The 13,238-nt window shown below is 38.2% G+C and overlaps 1 protein-coding gene and 2 pseudogenes across 3 annotated transcripts in view; all 3 read left to right on the plus strand.

Annotated features, from left to right (window-relative positions):
• The window catches only part of LOC107640516, a 1,636-nt pseudogene extending 458 nt beyond the window's left edge, over positions 1-1,178 (plus strand).
• The window catches only part of LOC107643522 (1-aminocyclopropane-1-carboxylate oxidase homolog 2), a 30,743-nt gene continuing 18,527 nt past the window's right edge, over positions 1,023-13,238 (plus strand). The window contains exons 1-6 of one of the 3 annotated variants that reach the window (XM_016347198.2): positions 1,023-1,214; positions 1,696-2,107; positions 2,724-3,045; positions 3,136-3,338; positions 3,666-3,790; positions 4,053-4,464. In XM_016347198.2, coding sequence (XP_016202684.1) covers positions 1,908-2,107; positions 2,724-3,045; positions 3,136-3,338; positions 3,666-3,790; positions 4,053-4,063 — 861 coding nt within the window. In that variant the 5' untranslated portion in view covers positions 1,023-1,214; positions 1,696-1,907 and the 3' untranslated portion in view covers positions 4,064-4,464. Of the gene's footprint in view, positions 1,215-1,695; positions 2,108-2,723; positions 3,046-3,135; positions 3,402-3,665; positions 3,791-4,052; positions 4,465-13,238 lie in introns of those variants that run through there. The other 2 variants (XM_021123449.1, XM_021123450.1) reach the window with 2 other exon arrangements.
• Positions 9,843-13,238, plus strand: part of LOC107641825 — a 3,863-nt pseudogene continuing 467 nt past the window's right edge.

Below are 13,238 nucleotides of genomic sequence, written 5' to 3' on the forward strand. Positions count from 1 at the left end.
TAAAAAAGCGTCCCCATTTCTAAAAGCGTGGCGAAAAGTTTTTGATCTTGACATGCTTTTAAAGCGTCCCCATTTCTAATATCTCTGCACCCCTAAAAAAGCGTGGCAAAAAAGTTTCCACTGAAAAAAAGGAACTCCAAGCCCCAAACGCGCTACACTAACTCATCAAACTTCTACTCTTCTCCTCTACAACACTATTACACTAAACGCTCTGAAAACCCTAACACTCAGCAAATCATGGAGCTCTGAAAACCCTAACGCTCAGACTTCTACTCTTCTTACTAACACTCACATTCAACTTCACCTCTTCCGCTCCAGCCGCCGCGTCGCCCGCCACCTCGTCGTCTTCGTCTCCGCCGGCCTCGACGCAAAACCCACCGTTCTCGTCGTCGAGAAGCTCGGCGAGGCGGGCCTCAAGCTGCTCAAGGAGTTTGCTAACGTGCCCTGAGGAGCTCTGCACTAAGATCTCGCTCTGCGACACGCTAATCGTCAGGAGTGGAACCAAGGTCACGCGCAAGGTGTTTCAGTCCTCCGCCGGTAGGCTCAAGGTTGTCGGAAGGGCCGGCGTCGGGATCGACAATGTGGATCTGGCTGCCGCCACCGAGCATGGCTGCCTGGTGGTTAAGTCCTCATCATCAGCACTTTCTACTCCAACAAGGAGATCTTCCTTCGCGAACTCATCAGCAACGTTTCCGACGCATTGGACAAGATCCGATTCGAGAGCTTAACTGATAAGAGCAAGCTCGATGCTCAGCCGGAGCTCTTCATTCGTCTCGTCCCCGACAAGGCCAACAAGACACTCTCAATCATCGATAGCGGAATTGGAATGACCAAAGCAGGTACCGTAAAATGCACTTCCAATTTTGTTCTGTATTTAGTCATGTGCTGTTTCTTTGAGTTTGATTACTGATTTGTTCGTGTGCGTGTGTGTAGATTTGGTGAATAATTTGGGAACAATAGCGAGGTCTGGGACGAAGGAGTTCATGGAGGCGCTGCAGGCGGGTGCTGACGTCAGCATGATTGGACAATTCGGTGTTGGGTTCTACTCTGCATACTTGGTTGCCGAGAAGGTGATTGTGACCACTAAGCATAATGATGATGAGCAGTACATTTGGGAATCCCAGGCTGGTGGCTCATTCACTGTGACCAGGGATACCAGTGGGGAGCAACTCGGAAGAGGAACCAAAATCACCCTCTTCCTCAAGGAGGATCAGGTAATACAGACACCTCAGCCCCATTTTGATTTCTATTAGCTCAGAAGTTTGATATTTTTGCTGTCGTTTTCTTCTGTATTGGATATGTATTCTTTGATTGGTGTTTTTATCTATATGATGTGGATATGTTTGGGTTAATAGGTTATTTGACGTGTTATATAATTCACCAATAGTAATATTTGATATGAAGTTTTTGTTGCAATGAGTTCGAAGGACACAAAAAATAATAATGGATAATTATGAACACGTGGAAATCGGAATCTTAGGAGTGTAAGGAACAACATAATTATTTCTGTATGAATTTATTTAGAAACACATTTAGGTCTGCACATCAATTTGATTCATTAAGTGCGTGCTTAGTTTTTAAACTTTAGGGGAACATTTAAAATGTTTCAGGTATTTTTTAATTGAAAGTTGCTTTAATTTGAGCTTGCAATGGAGATGATGGCTGAGTGATTGATATTGTCTTTGGTTTTAACAGCTGGAGTACTTGGAGGAGAGGAGGATTAAGGATCTTGTGAAGAAGCACTCGGAATTCATTAGTTATCCCATTTATCTTTGGACTGAGAAGACGACCGAGAAAGAGATTAGTGATGATGAGGACGATGAACCCAAGAAATTGAACTCTCAATTGTTGTATCGTCGTGTGTGCTGAAGTGAAGTAGCTTGAAGTCACATGTGTTGTACCGAGAAATGATTGATGGGGCGCGCAGATTTCATGAGCAGGATCCTGAGGTGAAGAGAGAGATCTATTCACGTGATATTTCAAGGATGGTGTATTACAACACCAACTTTGATTTGTACACAACACCTGCGGTTAATTGGAGGGATACACTCACTTGTGTATTGGCTCCAAGACCTCTTGATCCTCTCCAACTCCCTTCAATCTGCAGGTACATATGGTTTCTACTTTCTTCTTTCTATTTGTTGAAAGAATAGTACAGAATTCCATCATGCTAGTGGTTCCAACAACATACTAGTAGTTAGTTAATGTAAACCTTAAGAGATAGAGAAGAATCAAATGAAAGAGTGAGAGCTAATCTTTGTATAAAGTGAATTGTCATTCAGATCTTTTATAAGTGTGTAAAGAGTTACACTGCAGAGGTATATATATACACTTGTACTAAGCAAAGCTAAGCCAACCTAACTGCTACAACTACTTAGGTTTTTTTATAACTTATTACAGACCCTACACATTCAAGAACTTAAAGACTCATAAGCTGAACTATACATTAACAGTTAATTTTAGTTCTTGATACCAAATATATTAGTTATTAGTAAGTTTAGTGTATAAAATAAACCCAGAAGAGCTGCTGTGACTTTTAAGTGAACAGTAATAATATTTGGTGAGATTGATCCTCTTGAAGTATTCTATTCATAGCTTGATAAGACAATGTAGAGTCTTATAGTAAACTTGGTCACCACAACTTAATTGAAATAATTGCTCCATAGTCTGATAAGAATTTTGTGTTTTCTAGCTATTCATGATTGTGAAATCTAATTTCCTTGAGATATAATAATTAAGTATGCAGAGTATGTTAAGAAATTGGGACTAGTTCTATTTGAATTGCTTTCTGAAGCATTAGGCCTTAATCCCAATTATCTTAAAGACATAGATTATGCAGAAGGGCTTTTCATGCTTAATCATTATTACCCTCCTTGTCCTGAGCCTGAACTCACTATGGGAACAAGTGGCCATTGGGATTCTAGCTTCCTCACTGTTCTCCTACAAGACCAAGTTGGTGGACTTCAAATCTTCTATGAAAACCAGTGGATTGATATCACTCCCATTCCTGGTGCTCTCATTATTAACCTTGGTGATATGATGCAGGTAGTGATTATTTTATCAACTTTTTTATAGATATTTTTACACACTGCTTTGTGGCTATGTGATTTAATGCTTCAACATCATTTTTAACAGCTAATCACAAACAATAAGTTTGTGAGCTCCAAGCACAGAGTTTTGGCTCGAAAAACAGGTCCGCGAGTTTCGGTTGCATGTTTTTTTAGACAGCATCTTCAACCTGAGATTTCAAAAGTGTATGGACCAATAAGGGAGTTGGTGACAGAAGAGAATCCTGCAATGTATAAAGATATCACAGTGAAGGAGTTGATTACACACATGTATGCCATAGGATTAAATGGTGTCTCTGCACTAGAACACTTCAAGCTATTATGTATGCCATAGGATTTAAATTCACCTTATTTGAGTATTTGTACTGGACTCACATGTTTAATTTCCTTAACGAAAATAGATGAGGAAATACATCTCAGTCCTCTACTACTCTAAAACTCGAGATCCTTCAGCGCAGTGGTACTTCCAATCTGCTAAAGTAAAAAATTAGTTTGATAGGCATTGTACAGTATTTATAGTGGATACCTTTGTTGGTACTTCAAACTGCTTTTGTCTTGATGATTGTTCTGGTAACAGATTTTGTACTTCTTTGGCAGATTGGAAATTGTTTCTAATTGTAATCTGCACACAACAAACAAGGATTCAGTAATTGAGGAACCTGTTTCTAGCATGGGAGTTTGTCTGAGTGCCCAAGTTAAAGTTGAGAGCCTCTACAACACTGGTATTCCTTCCTTAATTCTCTTCTTCTTGGCTATGACCCTTTTAAGTGGAAATGCCTTTTTTACAATAATTGAGTTTGGATATTTGTGCTTGCATGTATATCATTCAAGTTTGTCCCTTTCTTCTCTCTCAATGCTTTTGAAGGAACCAAGGCAGAATTTTGATTAGCTAAAAACGATGGATTTAGGCATTCTAAGAAAACTATATATATTATGATTGAGTTGATCCCATAGTTTTCTTAGATTATATTATTTTATTTCTAGAACATACTTAATGATTGGGATGACGAAGAATGCTTGAAGATATTAAAGAATTGCTGGAACCATACACCGAATGATGGGAAGGTGATTGTGGTGGACAAAGTTCTTCCTGCAGTGCCAGAGCAGACAGATGTTGCTAAGATGGCTTTCAGGTCTGATGATGTTTCAAATGCCAAAAGGGAAGGAACGAACCTACCAAGATTTGTAAATCTGTATAATGATTGTCAAATTTGGTAAGCTAATTGAAGTATTGGATAGCATTGTATTTTTTGCTCAAGTTGAAAAGCTTATTGAGAAATTAGAGTTTTGAACTCGAGATTTATTTTGTATTTGAGTATTAATGTATAAAACAATTATAGCAAAAATTATATATGTCAGTAATTACTATTTAATTTGTCTTATAATAAAAATTGCATACTGGTTTGGTAATAAAAAATGACTGAAAATTTATAGTGTAGTGATAAAGGTAAAGTCAAAAAAAGGATTTTTTTTTTTATATAATTTGATAAGGCTATCGCCACGCTTTAAAAGCGTGGCCGTATCTCTCCCTATAGCCACGCTTTAAAAGCGTGGCCATATCTCTCACCTACGGCCACGCTTTTAAAAGTGACAATTTGTAAAAAAGAGTGGCAAAAAAAAGCGTGACGATAGGCTGAAAAAAGTGTGGCGATAGAGCAACCACCACCCTTTTAGAGGTCACTCTTTCAAAAGCATGGTGGTAGCTCAAAAAGCGTGGCAATAGACGTGTTTTCTTGAAGTGGTCACTCGTTTTACCCTGCACTGTGCTTGTTTTCTGATTCTCGACGCTGCACACGCTTTCGCCGCCGCTACACTCAGATCCACCACTTCATTGTTTTTTGTCACCTCTCTGTTCCTCTTTTTCATCAGCGACTCCGATCTCTGTCCTTCTCCCTCCACCTCTGCCTCTTTGACTTACTCTTTTAAAGTTCCATTTTATTATTTCCTTCACCTTCTTCTCCAACTTCTTTTTCATCATCATCATCAAATTCAATTCAAGTGAAGCACTACCACCACTCAGAGTAGGCTTAATATGAAAACTTGGCCGAACCGTCGGCCATTTGAAGGCATATGCGGGTAGGCTTGACTTCTCGGATCAGTCCGAGTTTCTTTATTAGTGAAGAAGGTATCAAATTGATACTCACCCCCAAGGTCACATAGAGCCTTCCTTGTGCAGGCGTCTCCCAGGTTGTAGGGTATCACGAAGCTTCCAGGATCTTGGAGCTTTTCTGGTAGGTCCCTTTGGATGACTGCACTGCACTCCTCAATGAGGAAGACTGTCTCTACTTCCCTCCAGTCCTTCTTATGGTTTAATATGTTTTTCATGAACTTGGCATAAGAAGGTATTTGTTCAAGGACTTCTGCAAATGGGATTTTGATCTCCAATGTCCTGAGGTAGTCTGCAAATCTAGCAAACTGCTTATCCTTTTCCGCTTGGCAGAGTTTTTGAGGATAAGGCATTCTATTTCTGTATTCAGGTATGCTGAGAGGTACAGAGGGGGTGTGTCTATAATACCAGACTGAGGGGTACTAGCTGGCTTAAGAGGGATGTTCTTTGAATGGACACCTGCTTGTGGTTCCCTAGCTAGGCGTTCAACGCCCAGGCTGCTCCCTTCCTAGCGTTGAACGCCAGTATTGCTCCCCACTGGGAGTTCAACGCCCTGGATTATACCTTGGGATGTTGTTTTCCTATTTTCTGGCGTTCCCTCTTCACCTTGCTTCTCACCGTCATTAGATTGGCTGTTTAGTGTCCTTCCACTCCTCAACTGGATGGCTTGGCACTCTTCTCTTATCTGGTTAGATAAGTGTTGTTTGGCCTGATTCAGCCGTGCCTCTATTTTCTTGTTCGAGGCACGGGTTTCTTGCAACATTTTTTGCAAACTCAGCAGTTGTTGTGTGAGAGAGCTTAGTTGCTGAGTTAATGATTCATCCTGTTTAAGAGGGTCTGGTTCAGTGTACACTGCCTTGACCTCTCTGTTTATTATAGTTTCACCAAATGAGTATAAATGCTGGTTACTGGCGACGGTCTCAATGAGTTCATGAGCCTCTTGAACTGTCTTTTTCATGTGGATAGAACCCCCTGCAAAATGATCTAGGGACATCTTGGCTCTGTTGGTGAGTCCATAATAGAAAATGTTTAGTTTCACCCATTCTGAAAATATTTCTGTGGGGTATTTTCGCAGCATCATTCTATATCTCCCCCAAGTATCATAGAGAGATTCACTCTCTTCTTGGTTGAAATTTTGAATATCCAGTATGAGCTGGGTTAACTTCTTTGGGGGAAAGTATACTAGCATATTCCATGTTTTCAAGCTGGACTTGGGTTGGTTATCTAACCACCTTCTTGTTTGACCTTTCACAGCAAAGGGGAATAGTAGCAGCCGGTAGACATCCTGGTCTATCCCTTCAGCTTGTACTGTGTCAGAAATCCGTAGGAAATCTGCAAGGAAATCTGTGGGCTCCTCCTGTGGGTAGGGGTGGCAACGGGGCGGGTAGGGGCAGGTTTTTGCTCTACCCGACCCCGCCCCGCCTGACAAAAAACCTGCATGAAACCCGCCCCGCCCTACCCGCGGGTAGTAAAATGTTAAACCCTAACCCGCCCCTGCGGGTACCCGTCCCGCCCCTACCCGCTCGGGGCGGGTAATTACCCGCCCCGAGCGGGTAGGGGCGGGGTAGTGTTGCCACCCTTACCTGTGGGAGTCCCTGGAACTGGTAGTTTTGCTGCACTAGAGTGATGAGCTGTGGGTTGAGCTCGAAGTTTGCTGCTCAAATAGGAGGTACGCAAATGCTTCTTTCATAGAAGTCAGGAGTGGGAGCTGTATAAGACCCCAGGGTTCTTCTGGGTGGTGTATTCCCAGTTGGGTCCATAGTGGACTTTTCCTGCTTCTGCTTACACAAACGATAAGCAAGAAAAATTGGAAGTCTCTATGTCACAGTATAAAACTCCTAGTGAAATGTCCAAATTGGAATTAAAATTTAAAAGATTTTGAAATTTGATTTTGAAATTTGAAAATTGGATTCTAAAATTTGAATTTTGAATTTTGAAATTTAAATAAGACGGGAGAACAAAATTTTTTTGAAAAGGGAAAGATACGATAAAAATTCAAACAGAAATAGAAAGACAACTAATAAGACACCAAACTTAAAATTTTTAGAATTTAATAAACCACTATTTTATGGTTTATTTTGTACTGAATTGAGTATATTTTATCCACTATTCTCACACTTATCCATATAATTTGCATGTTTTTAAGTTTCCTACTGAATTTTGTGCTATGATTGAAAATATGCTTCCTAGGCCTTTAAATTACTAATTTTTAATCCTCTCTTATTACCATTCAATGTCGTGATTCGTGTGTTAAGTGATTTCAGGTTTATGAGGCAAGAATGGCTTAGAGGATGGAAAGGAAGCATTCAAAAGTGGAAGGAACTCAAAGAACTAAAGATTTGAGAAGCTGGCTTCGACGCGTACGCATGGATGACGCGTGTGCGTAACCAGGAGCGTCGTTCAATGACGTGTAAGCATGACTAACGCGTACTCGTGACCCACGCGTACGCGTGACTAGCGGCACGTGCTGCACTAAAGTGAATATGCTGGGGCGATTTCTGGGCTGATTTTGGCCCAGTTTCATGCCAAAAAATAAAGACAAGAGGTTGAGGATGGAGCTGGGAAAATAATCAATCAATCAATCATTCATTCATTCACACACTTTAGGTTTTAGATGTAGAATTCTAGAGAGAGAGGCTCTCTAAGTTTTAGGGTTTCTTCTTTTATTTTCAGTTTCATCTAGGTTTAGGTTCTACTTCTTATATTGATTCAAGTTACTCTTTTAATTTCTTGTTATTATCTCTTTGCATTCCTTAGTTTATATGTTGTTACCTTTACCTTGTTGCTTTATTGTTCATGACTCCTTGTTTGGTTCCAATTTCCTTTTAATGCATTTTGAGGTATTTTATGTTTATTGTCGTTATCTTTAATTTGTTGTTATTGTTCTCTTGCAATTGTTAGTTTTAGATTTTACTATTTCGTGTTAATTTTCTATGTTTTTGTTTTGTATCTTCCAAGTGTTTGATAAAATGCTTGGTTGGGTTTTAAAATAGATTTTTGTTTTCTTGGCTTGGATTGGGTAATTCGGAGACTCTTGAATTGTCAAAGTCTCTTGTTGATTGGTGATTGAAAGTCGCTAGTTGGCTTGAGCTTCAATAAATCTAATCTTTGATTAGGACTAGTGAACTCAAGTTGATTTTGTTCACTTGACTTTCCTTCAATTGTTAGAGGTTAACTAAGTGAGAGCAAAATGCAATTACCATCACAATTGACAATGATAATGAGGATATAAATTTCAATTCTCAACCCTTGTCAGGACTTTTCTTAGTTGTTTGTTTATTTTCTCGTTATTTACATTACATGTCTCTTATTACAAAAACCCCAAAAGATATCTTTTCATAGCCAATAATTGCATACTTCCCTGCAATTCCTTAAGAGACGACCCGAGATTTGAATACTTCGGTTATTTTTATTGGGTTTGTTTAAGTGACAAACAAATTAAACGTTGAACGAGGATTGTTGTTAGTTTAGAACTATACTTGCAACGCGATGTTATTGAGAAATTCTAGACCGCCATTTTCCTCCGTCAGAATCAAACAAAGAAAAATAGCAAGAACAGTTCGAATACCAAGAAGAAAAATAGGACACTTTTTCAAAAATTTAAGAAAATGAAGACACAAAAAGACACCAAATTTGAAGACGGACACATGACATCAAAAGAAAAACAGTAAAAATACCTGATCTAAGGAACAAGACAACCATTAGTTTGTCAATCACAAACAATCCCCGGCAACGGCAGCAAAAACTTGGTGCGTAAAATTAAACTCTGCACAACTTAACCGGTAAGTGCACGGGGTCATCTAAGTAATACCTCAGGTGGGTGTGGGTTATCCTGCAATCTGTGGTTATCCTGCAGATCTCAATCAGGCGAATAGAAAGATAGTTGTTGGGTGTTGTAAGCGCATAAACAAGCAATAACAAAAGCGATAAATGATTGGTGTAGAGACAGTAATGGTGGATCAGTTAAGGCTTTAAAGATGCTTCTTCTTCTGGATTAATACGTCATACCCACTATTCCAATGATGAATGATTCATTCAATGGCAAGGCTGTAAGTGATTAGGCCAATGGTCATGGTCACTAATCTCCTCAGGTCTAGACCAAACATCCGAACAGACTAGATCAATCTGGGACAGGATGAAGCACACGTGACTCAATCTCTTGACGATCCTACTCAAACGACACAGACAAGGTCAGATCTTCCAAATTAGAGATTGATGATCTTATGGGTCTAGCCCTTAGAGCCATAGGAACCTCAGTTATCCCAGACTAACGAGATTTTATGTCACATACCCCAATTAGCCCAGATAATTCTATTGGAACCCGTGATGCATCATCAAGTTGTAGTTCAATACTATCCGGGTCAGGACTCGTAACTCATGTAGAATCGAGATTCTAAGGATGAAGAGTGACAATGCATCATAGAATAGAATCAAACATTTGTTGGAATGGAAAAGTACTTGTATTAATTCATTGGAATCAGCAGAGCTCCTAACCTTAACCTAGGAGGTTTAGTTGCTCGTATTGTACAGAAAGTAGTATCAATTGTTCTGAGGGGATGAAGATCCTAAACATGGGTGATCTTCGCCTATATATACTAGCCTAATAACTAAGAAGTACAAAAATGTGATAGACTAGACTAAAGGTGCGAAAATCCACTCTTGGACCCACTTTGGTTGAGTGCTTGGGTTGAGCTTGGCGTCCAACTTGAGGAATGGGCGTTGAACGCCCATTAGGGGGTTGTCCATGCTGCCTTGTGCTCCTTGGGTGGCGTTGAATGCCATGAAGGGAGTGATTTGGGCGTTCAACGCCCCAAGAAGAGTGATTTGGGCGTTCAATGCCCAATATGGGTAGTCTCCTTCGAAGAAAAGTATAAACCATGATGTATTTCTAGGAAGCCCTGGAAGTAGCTTTCCAACGCTGTTGAGAATGCGTCATTTAGATCTCTGTAGATCCAGAAATGCTCGTTTGAATGCACGGAGGTCAGAATCTGACAACATCTGCTACGCTTTCCTTGCATCTGAATCGAACTTTGCCAAAACTCTCCAATTTCAGCCAGAATTTACTTGAAATCATAATAAATCACAACAAATCAAAGTAAAATAAAAAAATATGAATTTTTCACTGAAACCTATTAAAACATAATAAAACTCAACAAAACATAACTAAAATACTAGGAAAATAATGCCAAAAAGTGTATAAAATATCCGCTAATCACCACCGTTGCCAAGGTCTTCCAGTTCCAGAGCCACCATTGCTGCGTCGTCCTCAGATCTACTCTTTCAATTGAAATTGCTTCCGACTTGTAGCTGTGGACTCGAGGATTCAGAACTTGAGGAACCAGGAGGTCAAAAGTGGTAGAGATCATCATTACAATTGTTCGTCGTTTTTGTGATAGAGTGCTAGCCATCGTCATCCACTTTTTCTCGGTGATTGGCTTGATTATCATAGCTTCTCTGCATAGTAAGATTTATTGATCAATGTGATTCATTTGACTTGATGTGAAATTCTGCATAAATTTGATAATATCCACTAGTTAGGTTTAACTGAACTTGATTTCATTAAAATTTTGAACTTTGAATTTTGAAATTAGGAATTGTTGCAACGAATTGGTATTATCATTTTCGTGTAACACTGGGTTCTACTATTTAATCATTATTTCCCGAATGTATTGGCAATATAGCAATTTGACAAAGCTTATTTCTGTGTTACATATCACCGTGGTGTTTTTTTGAATTTTGTTATCTAATTTTATTCTTTACACTTTACATTATGTTTTGCTTTTCAGTACATTGATGAGTTAGATATGAAAATAAAGAAGTATCTCAGAGGAGAAGCTGCTTCTTTTGAGGTATATAATATTATTATAGTTTCTAGAATCAATACGTTGGCAGCCAATTATATTATCTCTTAATCTTAATTTATAGGATTTTAAAGATAGGAATCTCAAGCAGCTACCTGTCAGAGAAGAATTATATGACAATGCTACGAAAGTTACTGCCAAGGTGGAAAAAGTAAGCTGTTTTTCATGTGTCTTTTATGTTCAACAATTAAACTAAATTTATCCTTTTGTTTAATGATCTCTATATGACATGCTATAGGAAGAATTCAATTTTAGTTGTGCATTATATTCTTATTTGAAATTGACTAAATTCAAGATTAAGTATTAGATTTAACTAAATCTAAATTTGATGTGTGAAGAACTTTGAGAATTAAAAGAAATCTTGTGCTTGGTCTGGGATTACCGAGATCAATCAGATGATCCATATTCAAGGTTTTATATATAGGTTCTTGTTTGATGTAGTATATTTTTTATCTGGCTTGTTGAATTTTACGTTATCAAGCTAGTAATTAACTTGGACAAAACAGTTGGACAAATAATAATGGCATAAAAAATATTTCTCTTACGTGTGAAAATTAGAAAAGTAGTTACCAATAGTGTCCCATAATCCAAAGTCAACTGTACTGCCATCAACCACAACATTTACACTAAAGTTGTCAAAAATTGTAGGCACATAGTGCTAATTTTTTGCTTAAGTTTAAGCTTGGTTTTTTTCTCCTATTTGAAAGGCATGCTAGCAAGTTTTAGTGATAATTTCTTGCTTGTTTCTATTTGTAAATATTCCAATATTATACTCTATTTTTTGTTTTTCTTTTAAGTATTTATGCATTCTTGGATTGGCGTGACACTCCTCAAATCTTGAGTGCAGATCACAACATTTAACATTTCATTAGTTGTCCATGGAACCATTGCGAAAAAATGATGATTTTTAGAAGGTAATTTTTTCTTCTGCAAATGGAGAGGCACTAATACTCTTTTTGCAGCATGACTTTCCTTAACTCCTGTGAAATTGATTCTTGTACAGGAAGAATCTAACCCATATGTTGTTCGCATTAGCATGGGCATCTTCAGAGTCTTGGTTAGTTCTTTAGGGATAACAACCATTACAACAATTAGAAGGATTGTATCAAATCACAAGGCATTCCAGGTCTGATTGCGCATCATCATCATCACATTTTTTTTCTTTTCAATTCTTGTTCGAATGTTAGCATATTTATAAAATAGTCAATGATAAGTATATTGAATTAGCTTTTTATAAAAAAGAAAGAAAAAAGGAAAATGTGAATTAGTTAATGACTAGATCACCTATATAGGGTTCGTTGAAAGGCTAGATGTTTTGACCTGTAAATCGGGTGTCTTTGTGTTCGAACCATAAGAATACAAAAATTAGCCTTTGAGATCACTTATGGGACAAGCTCTCTTGGAGCATAACACAAAGGAAGAAAGGGAAGCAAGGTATTGGCAGCTTCTTTTTTTTTTACCGGTTTTATGTCAATTGTTTTGTTAGTTAGGCAAGAATTTGTTTATTCTTCTGACATAATTTTTCCTTTCACAATCCTCAAACTTTGTCTTTGGAACTTGGATTGGGATTGACTATTTTGACTACAATTTACCTTGGTAAGTAGCTTAGTACACAAGCCAAGATTTTACTTTGGTAACTGTTATTCAATAATGAAAAGGCAAATAATCTTCCATATTATCACATGGGCATATGATGAAGAAGAATCTACTGCTAGAGCATATGATTTAGCTGCACTTAAGTACTGGGGAACATCAACTTTCACCAATTTTCCGGTATGGTAATAGATATTCCCTATTAAGCGATAGTCTATTTTAGCTTAAGCTTAAATGCAAATTATTTATGACCTAATATCCTCATGCTTCTTCCTACAGATATAAGATTATGAGAAAGAGATTGAGATCATGCAAACTATGACAGAAGAAGAGTACTTGGCTACTTTAAGGAGGTAAGATAGATAGAATTCACAAGATTGGTTTAAGAGAATTACCAAGATCACTTCACTCATATTTTCACTTTCTTTTTAACTTGCAGAAAGAGCAGTGGCTTTTCAAGAGGTGTATCAAAGTATAGGGGTGTTGCAAGGTGATACTCCAAAAGAAAATATGAACATCATGAGTTCTGGATTGCAGTAGATGAATATGAATCACTAATACTTGTTTAGTATATTACAGGCACCACCACAATGGTAGATGGGAAGCACG

The sequence above is a fragment of the Arachis ipaensis genome, chromosome B05 (genome assembly GCF_000816755.2).
Source record: "Arachis ipaensis cultivar K30076 chromosome B05, Araip1.1, whole genome shotgun sequence".
Lineage (NCBI taxonomy): Eukaryota > Viridiplantae > Streptophyta > Magnoliopsida > Fabales > Fabaceae > Arachis > Arachis ipaensis.